Below are 19051 nucleotides of genomic sequence, written 5' to 3'. Positions count from 1 at the left end.
AAGGTGCTGGCTTGGCCTGTTCTTGGCGATGGGCTGCTCCCTAACCACTGGCCCCTCATCTTTCAGACTCCAGCGGGCTGGGGGGGAGGGTGGTGTATGGCCAGATCAGTTGCAGGTTAGGGGGGGATTTGGATAGTTCTTTGATTTTCCACTGGGGTGTGACGTTATTGATATAAATTGGGACCATATAGAACATGGGCTGCAACCAAGGTCCTGCAGTGGCACCAAATCTTAGATAAAGGGGGTCATCTAAGGTGTCTAAGACCAGGTTCTGGGTTGCTGGTTATGATTATGCTGTCTGTATGTCTGTGTGTCATTTTGTAGTGGAAGTTGTAAGTATTGGCTTTGTACAGGCTGTATTTTGTAGCGTGTTCTGCTGCTGGGTAACCCCGCAGACAAGTTGGTGTTAGCTCTGCCTAGCCAGCTTGATGGCCCATTAAGGGCCATCAGCTACACAATTGACCCATGGAGAGAAGGCAGACACACCCTTGTGACTCAGCAAGGTATGCAGAGACTTGTCCATGTGACTGCAGACTCCATTTTGTTGTAATTTTCCACAGTAAGAACAAAGGTTCTTACACCTGGAAAAGCCTATATAAGGCTGATGCCTCATCTCCATCTGGTCTTCAACCCTGCTTCTGACCTCTGGAGGGACTTTGCTACAGGCTGAAGCTCTGCACAAAGGACTGAATGACCCATCCCAGCGGGGGATGTTCGAGAGACTTAATTTGAACCTGCAGTTTACTCCAGCACTGCTGCAAGCCTGAACTAAGAACTTTACCATTACTATATGTAATTGATTCCATTTAACCAATTCTACCTCTCATCTCTACCTTTTTCCCTTTGTAAATAAATCTTTAGATTTTAGATTCTAAAGGGTTGGCAACAGCGTGATTTGTGGGTAAGATCTGATGTGTATATTGACCTGGGTCTGGGGCTTGGTCCTTTGGGATCGAGGGAACCTTTTTCTTTATCGGGGTGTTGGTTTTCATAACCATTCATCCCCAGGACGAGTGCACTGGTGGTGATACTGGGAGACTGGAGTGTCTAAGGGAATTGCTTGTGTGACTTGTGGTTAGCCAGTGGGGTGAGACTGAAGTCCTCTTTGTCTGGCTGGTTTGGTTTGTCTTAGAGGTGGAAAAACCCCAGCCTAGGGCTGTAACTGCCCTGTTTGAGCAATTGGTCCTGATTTGGCACCTCAGTTGGGTCCCGCCAGAATCGCTCCGTCACAGGGTGACAGCCCCTGGCTGGAGCCAGCCCCAGAGAGTGTTCAGGTGGCGGGGGCGGGGGGGATTTTAGAGAGCTGTCCTAGCCAGCACTCCACCCACCCCCAGCAGGGCTGCTGCGGTGCCCATGAATATGCTACGTCAGGGCTTCTCTGTGCCACAGGGGGGCTCCTAGCTCGGGCCTTGAGGGCCCACATCTGATGCTGCTGCCTGCGGTTGGTGGAGCTCTAGCACTGCAGGCTTGTGCTTTTCAAATGCACAGGCCCCATGCTGGGTTCCTGTCTGCAACCCACCTACAGGGAGTGCTGCATGTGGAAGATGTGATAGATCTGGGCAGAGAGCATGGCCCATATGTTGGAATAATGACCACACTGATATGGACCGGGGGTTGGAATGCCCTGTAGAGCCCACCCTGCAGCCTCCTTCAGCCACTACAGAATCACCATGTTTCCCCTTCACCCACCTGCTCCTTGTGCCTTTTTGATCACCGAGGCCAAGCCAATAAACTGCACCAAGCCAGGCAGCTTCTCCGCGTCAGATCTAGTTTTATTTCCCCTTTTGGGTCCCTACAACCCAGCAGCAAAGTGCAGGCAGTACAGTGTTTAACCTACTAGTGCAGACAGCGAATCAGGGCTGCGTGCCAGGCCGCGGGCTCCTCCGCAGCGCTAGGGGGTCTATGCAGCATGGAGAAGGGCGGTGCTGAAGGCTATGGCTTCTCTCTTCCGAAGACAAGACGGAGGCTCAGGGCAGACGAGGGCGTCACTCGCTGGTGGCAAGAAGAGACAGTGCATGGAGTTTAGCACAGCACAGGTTATGGGGCAGCGGAGCGGGGTGTAGGGTGGCATGGGGCCAGGAAAGGGCTAAGGAAATCAGATTGCTGCCCTGAGGAGATCCTCCTCAGAGGAGAGCTGGCCTGGTGATAAAGGCCCTAGTCTGGGGCTCAGCCCTAGGTTTAAATCCCAATTCTGCTACAGGCTGCATAGCTAAGCACTGAAATAAATTGCCCAGGAATAAATTGTAAAAATCTCAGTCATTGGAGGGTTTTAAGAGCAGGTGTGACAGACACCTGTCAGGGATAGTCTGATAAAGCTTAGTCCTGCCATGAGTGCAGGGGGACTGGACTAGACCTCTCAAGGTCCCATGAATCTATGGGCAAGTCATTGAGTCTGCCTCAGTTTCCCCAGCTGCAAAGCAGAATAGTTCCTTCCTTCCCCCTCATCTTGTGTCTGGTCTGTTTAGAGCATGAGCTCTTTAGGGTGGGGATGGTCTTAGTGGGTTTGTGCAGTGCCAGATACAAAGAATAATATAACCCAGCCTGAGTAAGGGGGGAGGTTGGATCAGAGCACTTCAGGGGATGAGCAGGGTTCCTTTTGATGGCAATTGGTCATCTCTCTGGCCCTTTCCATCCCATGGTCATTTATGAACCTAACAGTTGCAAACCTCTGCCCACTTGCCACTGAAATGCAGCCATTTCTGGAGTGGAACACAGCACTACACAACATAGGGTGGGAATGGGAGAAGCAGCCGCCTCTAGCTGTTGAGACTGGGGGAAGGAGTTTAGGGGAGAGGAAGTCTGACCCTGCTTAGCTTATGAGCTCTGACGAGCTAACACCCCAAAGCACCATGGCCTACGTGCCGCGGCTGCGAACTCACATGGTATTCTGCTTGTAGCGCTTCAGAGCCTCGTCTGCCACCACCTCCATGAACTTGGGGTCATCCCAGGGGATCTCGCCCGGCACAGTCAGGGACAGCGGATCTGAGTCGAAGAGCTGCACGGTCACCTGGGTGTCAGAAGGGCTGGAGGAATCCTTGCGGTTGGGGGTCTTGGAAAGCACCTAGGAGCGGAAGCGGGAAGAAGCCTGTTAGCACAGACCCAGGGCTTTAGGCATCCGGCACCAGGGGAGGGGCAACTTGGGAGCTCTGCTGGTGCCCTTGAATCCCATCCCTGCCAGTCCAGCCCCGAGCTCCACCAGGACCCCTCACTCCTGACCTGCAGCCTGGAGCCCCTGAAGCATGGTGGACTCTGTTCACTGGGCCGGCGGCAGCAGCCCTGAGTGACCCAGCGGTGCCCCTGCCCGCAGCTGCCCCTGTGCAGCTCAAAGGCTTGTGTGAGGCTGTCAGGGCAGAGAAGCACTTTTGTCCTGGAGATAATAGCCCAATTATACACATCCCGCTCCTGACCCACTTTGCCTCTTCCCGGCTCTCTGCTATTCCAGGGAGGGAAGGGGGGGGGCAAACATTTGCAGCTGAGCCGAACTCAAGAGCTCCATGCCCAGCTGGACGCATGGGCATCGTGACACAGGATCCATGGGGTGGGGCTGTGGGGAATGGGCCAGTCTTGGCAGCAGAGCCACTCAGATGTCTGTTTCCCCAACAGGCTTTGATGCCTCATTCATCTGGGTGGCACCAGCTGGTGCCATTTGGGTGGCACCCAATGCCAGGCTCCAATGAGCCACCCTGCCCCCTAGTCCAGAGCATGCTGCCACCCCACTCCTCCCCAGCCCATGCTGCCCCATTCCCCTCTCCCCCTGCTCCTCTGGGGAGCATCTCCCAGCCCCCTGCTCTGCCCCACAGCTGGTCCCTCCTGGCCATCAGCTGCCTCCAGTCCAGGCTCTTTGTGACAAAGAGTGAGTGTCACATGCCCACCGGCTCTCCGGACACCAACAGGAAGTGCCCCATGGGCCAGCGGAGGGAAATCAGCGGACAGCGTGGGAATCAGATCTTGGTAGCCCATGGCTCCATCTTGGTGCCCCCTAGGCAGCGCAGGAAGGGAAGTGGGGACCCACCGTGGTGACCTGCAGCATGCCATCGCCTTTCTGGGTGAGGTTGGCCAGGCGGGACACCCAGCCAAACTGCTTGTTGAGCTGGTCCAGGAGGCTGGAGGTGTTGAGCATCTCCTCCTGGAAGGTCCTCAGCAGCTCGTCATACTTGCGGGTGAAGCGCTCCGCCAGGCGCAGGGCGTCCTCAAACTGCTCCCGCAGCTGGGCCTGGGCCGGGTCTGTCTGGGAGCAGTCTTCAGCCCGGGGGAGGAGGAGAAGAGGGCATTATAAACACAAGAAGGGGTCAAAGATGACCTTGCCAGGATCCCTGAAAGCAGGAGGGCAGCAGGACACCTGGGTCCCTGCCCATTGCCCTGCCAGTGGATCTAAACCCTGTGGAGACACCCCCCCCCCCTCAAATCCCCAAGGGATCGAGTGGGACTTTGGCTCCTTGGCTTTGTCAGCCCTCGGTTTCTCCACCAGCAAAGCCAAACCAACCAGTGCCACTACTGGTGTTAGGACATGAGAACGTCTCCCCTAACAGCACCAAGCCCTCCAGCCCTGCTGGCTAACTCGGGGTGGGGAGGTTAACAGCATGTGGTCATCACCCGAGTCCACTCGCACCCCATCACTAAACCTGCAGCCAACCAGCCGCCACCTGCTCTGAGAACCACAGGCTGCTCAGATTGAGGCCTGAGGGCCTGGTGCAGGTGGTCTCCCCTTCCATCCCCCTCCATGTTACACGTGGGCGGTAACTGAGCTCTAGGGCCAGCTCTGAGGTGTTATCGATTTTGGCCTGACTCCCATGGAGCTGTGCCAGTTTACACCACTGAGAACCTGGTCCTGGATCTGGTGTGGGCCTAAATGTTGGTTACACATTGAAGCCGAAGATACTGGAGCGGTACTGAAACGTGGGATATTCTGCACCGAAACTGCCTAATCTAGGAACACAAAATTCATAAGGAGGGGAGGGGGGGGGAGAAGAGATGCAACACTGCCCCCTGCTGGGGGAAAAGGGGAAATCACATCTAGAGAAGACCCCATTTGCCCCAGTGCCAGTGAAAGGCGTTCACCAGGCAGGGATGGAACTAGAGGACGCAGGTTCTACTTCCCCTCTGGTGTGTTTATCTATGAAACTACAGGCTGTTACCAGCCCCTGGTTATACTGCGTCTCCTTCGCTCACCTACAGACAGAATTTCCTGGCATTTTTCACACTTATCCTTCATCTTCAGGCAGCCAGCAGAATTGCGGCGGATTTCCCGGCACACCATGCGGTCGTCGCTGGAGTTGCGAGTCTCTGAGGGGATGAGAGAGGGAGGAGACACACCACAGCGGTATAGCTTTACTTCTCAGCACAGGCAAAACCACCCGACACTGCCAGATGCACCAGCTCTCGTGCATTCGTACAGCACCTTGCACTCCAATGCTCTTTACAAAGTACTAGTCATGTAGACAGTAAAGCCTTCCCGCCCCACTGAAATGCGGCTGCTTCTGGGGTGGAGTGTGGCAGCTGTTTGACAGAGCACAGCAACTCTGCACAACAGCTCAGGATGGGAAACAGAATACTGCAGCCATTCAGAACCAGGGAAATATCGTAATTAACCAGACCCTGGAGTCTTTTAATTAACAGCTATCCCTAAGACACCTGCACAAGAATTTAAGGTTTATAGTCTGTCCTGTTATTCCTATTAAGCCTGGCAAATGATTCAAGAGCTTGTGAATCACCTACTGAGGAGTGCAAATAAGCTTCTCATTGCTTTTGCCATAATTCCCTGACTCTGACATGTATTTATTCTACAAGGCTTGAAAATGCTCCTGTGATTGCTTTCAAGCCAAGCCAGGATGAGGCAACACATCACCGCCTGGCTCCTGGAGGGAAGACATATACACATAATTCCAGTGGGATTGTTAATAGTCTGAAGTGTTAATACATTAACTAATCAAGTTTCGCCCACCCCTGTGAGGGAGGTGAGACGACCAGCACTGCCCTCTACTGGACAGAATCAGAACTCCATCTGTGTGTCCCAGGCCTTGCACTGCTACGAGCGTCTCCTTTAGCTCAAATGGCCAGGGCCTGGGTTTTATCAGGAGCGCGAGGCTCTGGGTTCTAGCTTTGCTGCTAAACTTCCCGAGTGCAGCATAGAGAATCTCGGAGCCCTACGCAGCCATGGATTTGTCAGAGTCAGACCCACTCTATGGCTAGGGAACACGAGGCAGAGACAAAACAACTCGCCCAGTGCTGGAGCAGAAGCCAGCATCCCCCCCGCTTGCCACCCTGTGCTCAGATCACAAGAGCAAACCTCCGTCACTGAATCTGGGGGCGGCTCGTGCGGTTTCCCCGAATGGCGCTTTGAACCAGAATGGCCACCCCACTGCTCAGCAGGAAGCTAACCAGTGTCCTTTTCATTCCATGAGAGCTGCTGCCTTGCAAAATAAATCCAGGGATCAGAGCAGGGGGGGGGGGGGGAAGATGGCTCCCCCTCCTTTGTTAACAGCAGTTGAGAGCAAACTTGGATGCTGCAGCTCCCCTGCAGTTTCAGTCTGCTTTGACCATTGCTGAAAGTATAACAGGATCAGGGGGGAAGAAACAGGATTGGGGTGGGGGGGGGGACTCAGTCTTGGGCTCGCTCAGTCCAGAGACTGGAGCTGGGTGGAAACTGGACATTCCATATTGCGGGAAATTCCAGGATTTCAACATTTCTTGGTTTTCCTCCAACCCAAGACAAAACAAACACAAACAAAAAACTTTGTTCGAAGTTTCCCTTGAAATGGAATTTTTCCAAAATAAAAAATTAAATTAGATTAGTTTGGGGTCAATTTAGACTTTTCTTTTTTTTGGGGGGGGGGGGAGAGAAGAGAAGGGGGAAGAAAGAATACAGAATATAAACAAATTTCAAGACAAGTCAAAACATCCCAACCAGAAAGCATCAGGACGGAATGTTTTGACCAACTGCGGCAAAACCCTTCCTTGAATCCTCCACCCCCCCCCCCAATAGTTTTTAAACAAAACTTTGCTAAAATCAACATAGAAAGTCCCCTCTCCCCTTCGCTGAACCCAAACATTTGGTTGCAAAGTTTCCCACTAGCTGTACTTTGGGCCCTGCCAAGGCAGCCAGCTGGGGGGCCAGCTATGTGAACCAGACTGTCTGTCCCCAGGGAGGAGCCCTTCTCTGGGAGGACAGAGGGGGGGAAGACACCACAGATTAAGGCCAGAAGGAACCACTGTTATCACCTACTCTGACCTCCTGTCTACACAGGCCATGGGACTGCCCTGATTCATAGGTTCTAGGACTGGAAGGGACCTCAAGAGGTCATCGAGTCCAGTCCCCTGCCCTCATGGCAGGACCAAATACTGTCTAGACCATCCCAGATAGACATTTATCTAACCTACTCTTAAATATCTCCAGAGATGGAGATTCCACAACCTCCCTAGGCAATTTATTCCAGTGTTTAACCACCCTGACAGTTAGGAACTTTTTCCTAATGTCCAACCTAAACCTCCCTTGCTGCAGTTTAAGCCCATTGCTTCTTGTTCCATCCTTAGAGGGGAAGGGGAACAAGTTTTCTCCCTCCTCCTGATGACACCCTTTTAGACACCTGAAAACTGCTCTCATGTCCCCTCGCAGTCTTCTCTTTTCCAAACTAAACAAACCCAGTTCTTTCAGCCTTCCTTCATAGGTCATGTTCTCAAGACCTTTAATCATTCTTGTTGCTCTTCTCTGGACCCTCTCCAATTTCTCCACATCTTTCTTGAAATGCGGTGCCCAGAACTGGACACAATACTCCAGTTGAGGCCTAACCAGCACAGAGTAGAGTGGAAGAATGACCTCGTGTCTTGCTCACAACACACCTGTTAACGCATCCCAGAATCACGTTTGCTTTTTTTGCAACAGCATCACACTGTTGACTCATATTTAGCTTGTGGTCCACTATAACCCCTAGATCCCTTTCCACCATACTCCTTCCTAGACAGTCTCTTCCCATTCTGTATGTGTGAAACTGATTGTTCCTTCCTAAGTGGAGCACTTTGCATTTGTCTTTATTAAACTTCATCCTGTTTACCTCAGACCATTTCTCCAGTTTGTCCTGATCATTTTGAACTATGACCCTGTCCTCCAAAGCAGTTGCAATCCCTCCCAGTTTGGTATCATCTGCAAACTTAATAAGCGAACTTTCTGTGCCAACATCCAAGTCGTTGATGAAGGCATTGAACAGAGCCGGTCCCAAAACAGACCCCTGCGGAACCCCACTTGTTCTACCTTTCCAGCTGGATTGGGAACCGTTAATAACTACTCTGAGTACTGTTATCCAGCCAGTTATGCACCCACCTTATAGTAGCGCCATCTAAGTTGTATTTGCCTAGTTTATTGAGAAGAATATCATGCGAGACTGTATCAAATGCCTTACTAAAGTCCAGGTATACCACATCCACTGCTTCTCCCTTACCCACAAGGCTCATTATCCTATCAAAGATGTAGTTAGTTGAGTTAGTTCCGGTCTGAACTAGAGCAGATCTTTTAGAAGAACATCCCATCTTGATTTAAAAATGGCCAGTGGTGATGAATCCTCCTGCCCCCATCCCTAGATGGGCTGTTCCAAGGGTTAACCACCCTCCCTGTTTATAAAAGTGCCTTGGGCACAAGGATAGTGCTGGATAAGTCATCTCAATTCCTTCTGGACTCCCCCCGGTGACCAGAGCCAGGGCCCTGCCCCCAGGCACACGCTAGTCATTACCACCCACCAGCTCTGCTGAATCTGCCCCTAGAGGCCCCTGAATATCCCCCACCTGTGGTGGAGCCTCCCAGCAGAGGGTCCTGGCTGCCTTCGAACCACTGGCCATCCCGCTCCATGGCCTTCTGGGCTCCCTCGAACATGCGCTGGGTCATCTCGAAGAGCGGCTCGAAGAGGCGGTGGAAGCCGTGGTGACGGGGTGGGGAGAAGAAGGGGTGCGTGTCCCGGACCACCCTGGCATTTGAGTAGGGGAAGCGGAAGCGGAAGGGGGCATGCATGGCCCTGCGGGAGCCCCCCCCAAAGGGCATGCGGAAGAACGGGCCCATGTGGCCGTAGGCCCGCGTGCTCTCCTGGAACAGGTCGTCCACGCTGTCCTCCACCAGGCTGTAGCGCTCCTCCAGGTCCTCCAGCCAGCGGCCCTGCTGCTGGTCCTCCTGCAGCAGGGAGTCGATGCGCTCGCCGTTCACCCAGATGGAGACGGGGGAGGAGCGGTTCAGGAACTCCTCCAGCTACCAGAGCAAGGCAGGGACAGGACCCGGTGAGCTGGGCAGGCTGCCGCAGACCCACCCACCCCCCACCCTACACAGCACTGGGGCCCACGCTGCTGCATCGCAGGGAGACCCGCTCCCTACCGGCCTCAACTGGGCCGAGTCGGTGACGGCTACGGACCACCGGGAACATGTGCTGCAGACCCACGCTCCATATGGATGATGTGGTGGACAATGGCTGCCAGCTAATTCCTGTTGGCTCTCCAGCGGCTGAGAGACAATCAAGGCTAGAGCCCTCCCCCGCCCGGTGCCTTCTGTTCATCTCAGAGTTGGAGCCATTGAAGAAATCTACCAAGAAAGCACTGGCACATGGGTCTCCTGGTGCCAGGGAGCCCTACAGGCTCCGTCCTCAGCCACATCACCTAGTTCATGTGCTGGCCCACTCTCCCGTACAAGCCCTGCTGATCTTTCACAGCATCCCACACCCTGGCGGAAAGAGGTCCTGGCTCTCCTATACCACGATGCCCAGTGCCAGAGACGGACCTAGACCAAACAGCTCACTCACCTGCCGGCCAACCAGGCCCGAGCCGCTCCTGCACGTCCTGGAATAGAACCTCATGCAGGTCTGCTTCAGGCAAGGCTTGCATTCCTCCCACAGGGCCAGCATGGTCTCATTGCACACATCCGGCTTCTCAGTCAGCTTCTTCTCCGTTTCCTTGGCTAGTTGCATGGCTTGCTGGAAGCAAATGCATTAAAACCAGGACTGTGAGGGGCTGGGCCACTAATGGGGATTCTCCCTTAGCTCGAAAAGCAGGAGCCTGGGTCTTTAGAACAGGAGAATCAGAGTTCTAGCCCCACTCTTGATAGGAAGTTGCTGCTGGCTAGCATGGGAAGCCCACCACCGGAACCTCAGGGGGGCTGTGGATTCATTAGAGATTGTCCCCAAGCTCCCAACGCAGAGAGGACAAGTGACACAGCCATTTTGCCTTGTTCCACATGAGCGTCAGCCCCGTGGCCCAAATCGTGGTGAGATTCAGCGAAAAGCTTTACAGGGACGTTCTCCCATTGGTTCCCCTGCCTGCGTTCCTGCCATTTACTCACCTCTTTCTTCTGCTTGGTCTTCTCCAGTGTGGTCAGGATCTCCTGGTGGTCTTTGCTGGTTTTGTCCATGAGGCTTTTCATCTGCTTCACCCCGTTGATGGCGTTCTCGATCTCGGTGTCTATGTATTTGCTCCCAGTTACAGACATTTCTGAAGGGGGGCGGGGGGAGAGACGTTAATTGCCTCAGGAGAGCTATGCTAAGATGGCCTTCAGCTGAGGACACCTCTTCCAAGATGGCCGCCCAGACTCCACAAACACCATCTTCCCCACCCAAATATTGGTGTCTCCAAAGCCTATTTGCCCAAAAAAAGGGTCAAATCCAATTCAGCTGAAATTTCACACAAAACTTATTTGCCCAGCTCCATTCTCAGGCCTTTGAGGCCTGAACCTTGCTTAGATTTGGGCTGGGACCAAGCCAGAGGGAGGTAGCCAACAACAACTGAATTCCGGTGCCAAAGATTTAGAGTAAAGACTGATCTCACCCAGTCCCCCTGAACCCACTCCCCTCTGAGCTGCAGCAGCCTTCTCTCAGGTCTGCTACTCGGGTGCACCATTTTCTGCAGGACCCTACCTAGCGAACCCTGAAGAGTCGATACTTTGCAGTGTCACCCGGTGGGGAGCTGTGGGAGACATGATCTCATGATGCAAGCACCTGGCTTGGACCCATGACACTCCTGATGCCAGGAACTTTGGGGGGGGGGGGTAGTTTGTTTAGATGGGCCTGATCCACACCACCTGCCCCAGATCCAGATTTCCCCAGGGCTTGGGGTCCTGGCCTCAGGGGTTTGGACCACAGATTCATAGATCCCCAGGCCAGAAGGGACCATTGTGATCTCCTATACAGCACAGGAGAGAGAACTGCCCCTCAATAATTCCCAGAGCAGAGCTTTAAGAAAAACATCCAGTCTTTTTTTTGTTAAATCAAAATCACCGACAGAGAATCCACCACGGCCTTCAGTAAACTGACTGGGTCCGTCCCAGACCTTTTGTTTTGGTTCCTGGGGGCTCTTGCACCCGGTTTCTAGGTTCTTTCCAGCCTAATCCAAAGAGAAACTCAGCCAAAGGCCTGGAGGTTTGCCACATTTCAGATCTAAACCCACATCAGCCTAGCTCCCTCCCCTGCTCGTCCCACACAAACACTGGGGTCCCACACCCTGATTTAGCCCCTCATACACATGCTGCTCCCCTGACTCTTACAGGTGGTCAGTACAATGGCGATGGGAGCCATAGATAAATAGATCCGCTTTCTGGGGGGGTTCTAGAAGCAACCCCTAGCAGCAAAGCCTGAGTAACAGCCGTAGTCAGTGGCTGGTGAGGCACCTGTCAGCTGAAGCACAGGTCACAAATCGGATAAACTCATCCCTGTAACAGCCTGCCTGGCCCTGCAGCAGAGCTTCATGCTGTCCGTGGCGCTGTGTAACCCATATTACTCTGCATGTGCCGATCCCACCAGCCCCAGCCACCCGGGGAGTTTCCACCCCGGCGCACGGAGCCTCCCCACCGCCACTTACGTTGCAATTCATTGGGAGGAACCAGGGCCTGGCCTTCCTCCCAGGACAGCAGGAGCCCCAGCAAGGAGAGCAGCAGCAGCGTCATCTTCCTCACCCCCTAGCAAACTCCAAGGTTGTGTGCAGGCCTGAAAGACAGAGAGGAGGAGAAATCAGACAGGTTCCCCCAGGCCGAAGGCACATTGAACCCACGGGGCCTACATCTACCCACACAGGAGCTCAAGCTGTCACAAGTATGTGGACGCTCCTAGGATGTTACAATAGCCTCAAAGGACAAGTGGTGCCGGGCCAAGGGCCAAGGAGACAGAGAGACTGAATGAATCTAAACCAAAAGGCCAGTTGATCTGATTCAAGGACAGCGTTGCAACTATGCTGGTTAGCAAACAGGACCTAGAGCCAGAAATCAGTACGTCGGAGATTAGGCCTAATTCACGGACAAAATAGTGAGGGGGGGATGGGCTGTTCTGCCCATCACTCGCTTTTGGGGTCCTTAAAGCTTTTGGTCAGGCTTGACAAAGCCCTGGCTGGGATGACTTAGTTGGGTTTGGTCCTGCTTTGAGCAGGGGGTTGGACTAGATACCTCCTGAGGTCCCTTCCAACCCTGAGATTCTGTGATTAAAAGAAAAATAGTTGAATGGCAAAAAGTACAAAAGAAAAGAAAAAATAAGAACAGACCAGCTACTCCAGCAAGCGTCCCCATCCCGACTGGCACCCCGCCATCCCCTAGGCCCCCTTCAGCCTCACCCTGAGGGATGTCCTGGCCAGAACAGGCCAGAGAGCAACCCAGCTGAGATTGCCCCCTCCAGATGTGTCCCAACCACCATCTGCCATGGGCGCGATCAGCATCTGATACGGGCAAAGACTGCAGAACTGGGGGCTTTTCCTTCTAAAAATGGTCTCCAGGTAAAAGGAACAAGGGACGTTGTTCAAACGAAAGCCTGACTCGATACTTGACATTTCAAAGGCTTCTCTAGATCTTGAATAGAAGGTTTTAAAAACAATTACTGGTGGGTTTGCCAGGGTGCTAAGCAGGCTGACATCTCTATACAGCAACCCCCCAGCCTGGTTTAACACTGGACGGTGACTAGTTCTATTGACAGCTTCAGCCCTTGCGTTGCAGCTAAGTGAGTACAACAGGCTGCTCCAGCCCAGCTGCCCGAGAGAGAGAGAGAGAAAAATGCATTCAAGAAACGGGGCTAAAAATGGTCTGGGATTTAACAAGAGAGCCAAACTCCACCAGCCTGACCAGAGGCCTGGGAGCCAGGAAGAACTAAGCTCTAACTTCTGCTCTGACCCAGGCTCCTGTCACGGCCATGGGCATGTCCCTTATCCCCACACGACAGTGGAAGGCAGAAAGTTTACCTCACACAGGTGTTTGGGAAGCACCATGAAAGCCTCAGGCCTTTCCTAAGTGCTAGACATTACAGCAGCGCGTTTATCCCTCTAGCACTGTGGCTATGCCCAGCACTGACCCCGGATAAGTCCACTTATTGAAGTGATTGTCCAACCCACTGGTTCAGCGTCTGATAGCCTCTGTGTGGACCAGCCCTGGAGGTAAGAGCCTACTACTGCTACAGCTCATGGAGTTACTCATTTAGCTCAAGGTCCACGTTCTTTGTGCTGAAGGTCCCAGGTTCTATCCTGCTAGTGACCCTTTGGGGAGGGATTTGGATACCAGCAAGCTGGAAAAATAAGATCTAGATTCTGAGTGCTCAGCAGCGTGAGGTGTTTGGATCCAGCGCCATCTCTAGCTTTATCCGAGCCACAGAGACTTGCTGGGGTGGGTGGCTGGACTGGGGACATGGAGTAATGCTCGGGGGGAGCAGGGCTGTTCTGGGCTCAGGGGAGACTGCTCTTTGGCCACAGGCAGAGTAGGGTCTGCACCCCAGGAGTCCCGGATTCGAGTGAACCCACAGATCTCAAAGCAAGAGGACTGAATAAACGAGGACTGAACAGTGACTGCTCCAGCCACAAGCGAGCCATGCTGGAGCTCAGAATTAGGATGGCTTAGCAGAGCTTTGCCCCGAGAACCAAAACAAAAAACCACAGGAGAAAAATGAGCTATGAGTCATTCTAATGACTCAACCCCCACCACGGTTATCTGCTTATTTATACATGCACAAGGCCCCGGTGTCCCTACTGTGACCCAAATGCCCATGAATTTCTGGCCGGGGGGTGGCTACCGCAGCCCTGAACACAGGCCGGGAGCGGATGCCAACACTTGATGTCTGGGAACGTCTCTATTGTGCAGCAATTGGAAGATCTTACATAAGAGCCCCCAGCCCATGTTGCGAGCAGCTGGAGGACAACCAGTTCCAGCACTGCTTTGGGGGCCGGGCTCTTTCCCGACAGGTCAGTGAATCACAGCGCAGTTGGCATGGGCTTGGGGAGTCTGGGGCCAGGCTGCCTCAGATTTCTCACCCGCAGTGTTAGCGAGCAGCTCAGTCAAATCCTGCCAGAAGCTAGAGAATAAAGTAGGAGAAAAAAACTGATCCGCAGAGGCCGATCTCTGCCGTCTCCAATTCACTACAGCCGTGCGGGATGCAGGCTCAGAGCATCACTCAGCCCTCGCTTTGGTACACCCCAAATCCAGCCAGATTGCAAGCCCAGCAGCCCAAGGTGCATAACAGAACCCCTGGAGCCTAAGCAAAGCTTCCTGTGCTTTCCAGCCAGGAGAGAACATGAAATGTTTTCCTCCACCGGCGAGAGCCCAGCTAGCGGGTTTGCCTTCAAGCGTAGCGCCCGCTGCCGGATACAACAGGGGCAAGTGCGTCAGACACCAGGACAGCAGAGACCATCAGCAGAAATAAAGTGAATGGTCAGGACCTCTGATCAGCAGATCTCAAAGATGGGCTGGTAGCACGATCCCCATGCAGCGGCTGGGGAAACTGAGGCACAGGTCGCCTAGCAGGTGGACAGCTGTGAGAGTACAGGTCTCCTGCCTCCTAGCTCCGTGTTGTAGCCACTGAATGGCACTCGCAGGTCAGCAGGTAGCACACACTTCACTGCGTTGTCATTGCCTCCCTGGGCTTCCCTCCCAGTCCTAGGCAGCAGGGGAGGCTTTGAATTATGCCTTTGGCATAGGGGGCTTTTACAAGGGACAGGGGCTCGGGACTGTCACATCTGGCAACAGCAGGAATCAACGCAGAGTCCCTCATCAAGCGAAATGCTGCACAGGCGACCCCATTCGCCAGCAGCACCGGGGAAGGGGGGCCTAGGGTGACCAGACAGCAAGTGTGAAAAATCGGGATGGGGGTGGGGGGGTAATAGGAGCCTATATAAGAAAAAGGCCCAAAAATCAGAACTGTCCCTATAAAATCGGGACATCTGGTCACCCTAGGGGGGGAGCACCCAGACTGGGTTCAGCGCCAGCTCTGCGTGGGGGCTGGACCCAGCCCAAGCGAATGACGCCAAAGCGATAACAAGACGCTGAACGACCTTGCCAGAGACACCAGATCCCTCAGGCCAGAGGCAGCAGGATCGATCGGAGCTGAGCAGCAGGAGCCACAAGGCAACCAAGGGGGAGGCAGAGGGAAGTGTAGGAGTCGGGGGTGTAGCTGGGAAGTAGCAGCTCTCCCAGGGAAGGGGGACTGGACAGGGGGACAAGGAAAGAAACACAAAGCAAGCCAGGGCGATCAGAACGTGTCCGGTGCAATGGGCTCCAGGGTTATTTAGAGCTGTAGAAAGTGAAGGAATGAAGCTACTCCATTAATCCAGCCTGCGCTCCCACAGTGCTGCAGATGCCCCCCCAGTCCTGACCCACAGCCCCCTGCTATTCCAGCCCTCAGCTCCCTGAGACACCTCTGTAGATGTCCCCCCTCTCAATCCTGACCCACAGCCCCCCTACTCCTCCGGGCGTGGCCTTCGCCTGCACAGCTCTGATGCTGCAGTCCTGAGTGAAACAGAGACCCCCCCAACCCTGCTGAACTGGGGGGTAGGTTTCATCTGACGTTGTCCAGCATCAAGTCAGGGTTAGGATAAGATTGGAGACTCATCTTGCCTGTCATCTAAGCCCGGAGCACAACCTGACTGGAGCCCTGGGCATTACCTCGGCGTTCCATGGGTCCCATGTAAATATCTTCAATATGGCTTAGGAGGGGGAACAATACTCCCTGTGGGCCCCCCTACAGAGCAATCGCTTCACAGGCAGACAGTGGCATAGCCATACAGTGTTGTGGTCAGAGAGCTTTTTGCCGTTACCTGGAACTCCCACTCCCCATCAGCGCAGGCTCCCCGCACCAGGCGCTGCTACGGAACTTCTCCCCGTTTTGACCAACATCCATGCATTCCCCACCCCCACACTAGGCAACTAGCCAGGTGCATTGTGGTTATTTCCCCCCACACACACACACACACACTGCTCAATTGGTGAGGTGCATTGTGGTTATTTCCCCAATGTTTAAATACCATGAGTCAGAGCCCCAAGAGATTAGTTTAAAACAAAATCTGGAGATGAAAAAACAAACAACAAAAGCTGGATTTTTTTTTATTGGCCTTCCAGGCCTCTAGCAAAGGTCCCATTTTCAAGCTGCTCTGCACCTAGGAGAGCTAGAAGTGAACTCTGAAAAGAAAGCCAGGCTGACACTCGCTGGGGTTTTGAAAGAAAACAGCAACTATCACAAGACCTGCAATAAAACAGTCAGTGGCAGCAACATGGTTTCCCTTACTGCATTGCACAAGTGGCCCAGTGCTCTATGGCTAATTTTGCCTTCCTTTGAAGCATCCGGCATTGGGAACTCCTGGAGGCCGTTCCCAGGTTTGCCAGGCCAATGGTCTCATGACAAGAACCAACCAAATGCCAAGAGCCACTAACTGCATCACTCTCTCTCAGTCAGGCCTTCTCTCCCATACGTTGTTTATTAGCACCTCACTTTCGTAATCAAGACATGCCAGTGAAAAGCTGGAAATGGCCATGACATGGCAAATCACTAGGGCCTGTAGCCCAGTATGACATATCCACGGGCAGCCCATTCCCACCCAAGGGACTGGCCAAGATGTAGGAATTCCCTCCTGACCTCAGGTCATGAGGATTCAAAACCATTAAAGAATTCTCCTGGGTTACATACCTGCAGAGAAGGTGGAATTACAGGGGACACTGCTGCTTGCAAGGAGACCATTGTGGGAGCTGGGAGGGGGACAGTTAAATGCCTCCACCCACCAGACCAAACTGTGCACAGACCTTAGTTACCAGAGCCGACTTCATTCTTCAGCAGCAATTCGGCAGCCGGTCCTTCCCTCCGAGAGGGACTGAGGGACCCACCACCGAATTGTCGCTGAAGACCCAGACGTGCCACCCCTCTCCATTGGCTGCTTCCTGCGCTGGTGCCTACACCCACCCCTCTGTCAGAGAAAGCCCTTGCAAGCCCACCCCTGCTTTGAGCTGGAAAGGGGGTGTGCCGGTCCCTTCCCCAGGGCTTCCCCTAGGGATCGCTGCATGGATCCACCCAGGACGGATCAGGATCCCCCACACCCCCTAGCCCGTCTCTCTCCCCTCCCCAGGAGCGCGCACTGCCCCGGACGCTGGAGAAGCGCGAAGCGCCCCTCACCCGGAGCCTCCAGCGCCAGCTTCGCGCCTGCGGAGCTTTGCGCGGCGGCCAGGGCGGCCCTTGCGGAGCCCGTGGCGCGCACACCCCTCGCCCCGGCAGGGCGCACTGGCAGCTGCAGGCGAGCCGCGCAGTTTGCGCAACCAAGGGGGTCAAACGAGCCCTCCCCGCCCCCCGAGCTCTCCCCGCGCAGCCCTGCGGGGCTCACCTCTGCGGCTCCGCGTCCTGCGCTGCGCAAGTGGGGACTGCAGCGCGGGGACCGTATTTATACCCGCGCCGCGCTCTGAGTCACGCCCGCAGAACGGCCTGGAAAGGGGCCGGCCCGGCCCCTGCGTCTCGGCGGCAGCCAGTGGGCGCCCTTGTACCGCGCACGGCCGGGCTGCGTCCTCCCGGGGGCTCCCAGGTTGGAGGGGGCCGCTGGAGTGAGGCTGCGGTGAGGGGCGCCCCCCTCCCCGCCACACACTCTCTGGCAGCGCCATAAATGCGCTCCTGGCTGGGTACCACCTAAGCCAGGGTCTAGGCGGGTGCCTTGGTCTGCTCCAACTACTGGGTGCCCCTGAGGCCCTGCCCCATCCATGCCACCCCAGCCCAGTCCCCTGGGGGTCACCCAGCCCAGCACGGGGCCAGCAGCGATCTGGGGGGCTCACGGCCCCCCCTGTAACAGGCACTGGGTCTGCTTGCAGCCCCGCCCCATACCCTGGTCTGGGAAACCCCAGGCACGTCACTGCCCCTTTCCTCGCCCACCCTGCCCCTGGCTGGGAGCTAGGAGCTCACATACCCCCTTCTGCCACAGGTGCCTTAGGGGAGATTAAGGGCCTGATCATGCTCCCCTGCAGAGCTCAGCTTTGCCTGCCCAGTCCCTGTCTCCAGCTGCCGGTCTCTGTCTAGCTCTGGGGTCTCATGCAGTGACTCCGCCCGTTTGGCCATCTAGGGGTATGTTACTGGGGACGATGCTACACTGTGCTCCTTCTTCCAGCCCCCTTCGCCCCCGACAGATGGGTCAGGAAGAGCATCCCCCTTTGGGAAGGGGGAAACTGAGGCCCAGAGTTAGTGGTAGAGCTGGAACTAGAACCCAGGAGTCCTGCCCACCCTCCATTAACCACAAACCCATTCAGGCCTCTCTACCATCTACATCTTCTCCCTTCCCTTCCCTTCTTTCTCTACCCACGGCCTCCTCCCTTCTCCTCTGTCCTCCCATAGCCTCTCCATAAAATGTCCCCAATGGCTCCCCCGGCCCATCTCCCTCCCCACAGCTTGTGCAGCCAGATCCTAGCTCCTTGGGGCTAGCAGGTAAGTTGTGCTCCTCCCTCCCTGCTGCCTGCCCTTGTGTATTGAGAGAGGTGGGGTGGGGGGATGACACACAGACACAAGGTCGGGGGGACAGGGACACAGAAGGGGCGGCACAGCAGCCCTTAGGAGGTGGGTGGCTCATTCCCAGGTGAGTGAAGTCCTAGAACAGCCTTCGAAGGGGAGAGATGGGGGCAAACCCTAACTGGCTTCAGGACTCGGCTTGATAAGCGGATGGAGGAGAGGGGATGATGAGACTGCCTACAATGCACGTGGCCCATCAGCGGCAGCTAGCAAAAATCCCCAGGGGCTGGAGATGGACCATTGGATGCAAAGGGCTCTTAGTTCCTACAGAGGATTCTTTCCTAGGTGTCTGGCTGGTGGGTCTTGCAGACTTGCTGAGGGAC

At 54.8% G+C, this 19051-nt stretch overlaps 1 protein-coding gene across 1 annotated transcript; it reads right to left on the bottom strand.

Moving 5' to 3' along the window:
- Positions 1–1751: 1751 nt before the first annotated feature.
- Positions 1752–17684, bottom strand: CLU (clusterin). The gene is made up of 9 exons (XM_039531949.1): positions 17566–17684; positions 11818–11942; positions 10307–10455; positions 9771–9941; positions 8773–9226; positions 5170–5283; positions 4013–4239; positions 2880–3061; positions 1752–1992 (listed from the first exon to the last, which is right to left on the bottom strand). The coding sequence occupies exons 2-9, from the start codon at positions 11900–11902 to the stop codon at positions 1986–1988; spliced, it is 1389 nt and encodes a 462-aa protein (XP_039387883.1). The 5' UTR covers positions 11903–11942; positions 17566–17684; the 3' UTR covers positions 1752–1985.
- Positions 17685–19051: the final 1367 nt, after the last annotated feature.

The sequence above is a fragment of the Mauremys reevesii genome, linkage group 3 (assembly GCF_016161935.1).
Source record: "Mauremys reevesii isolate NIE-2019 linkage group 3, ASM1616193v1, whole genome shotgun sequence".
Classification (NCBI taxonomy): domain Eukaryota; kingdom Metazoa; phylum Chordata; order Testudines; family Geoemydidae; genus Mauremys; species Mauremys reevesii.
The sequence above is the reverse complement of the archived record's forward strand: the minus strand, read 5'-3'. Positions and strand labels throughout refer to the sequence as shown.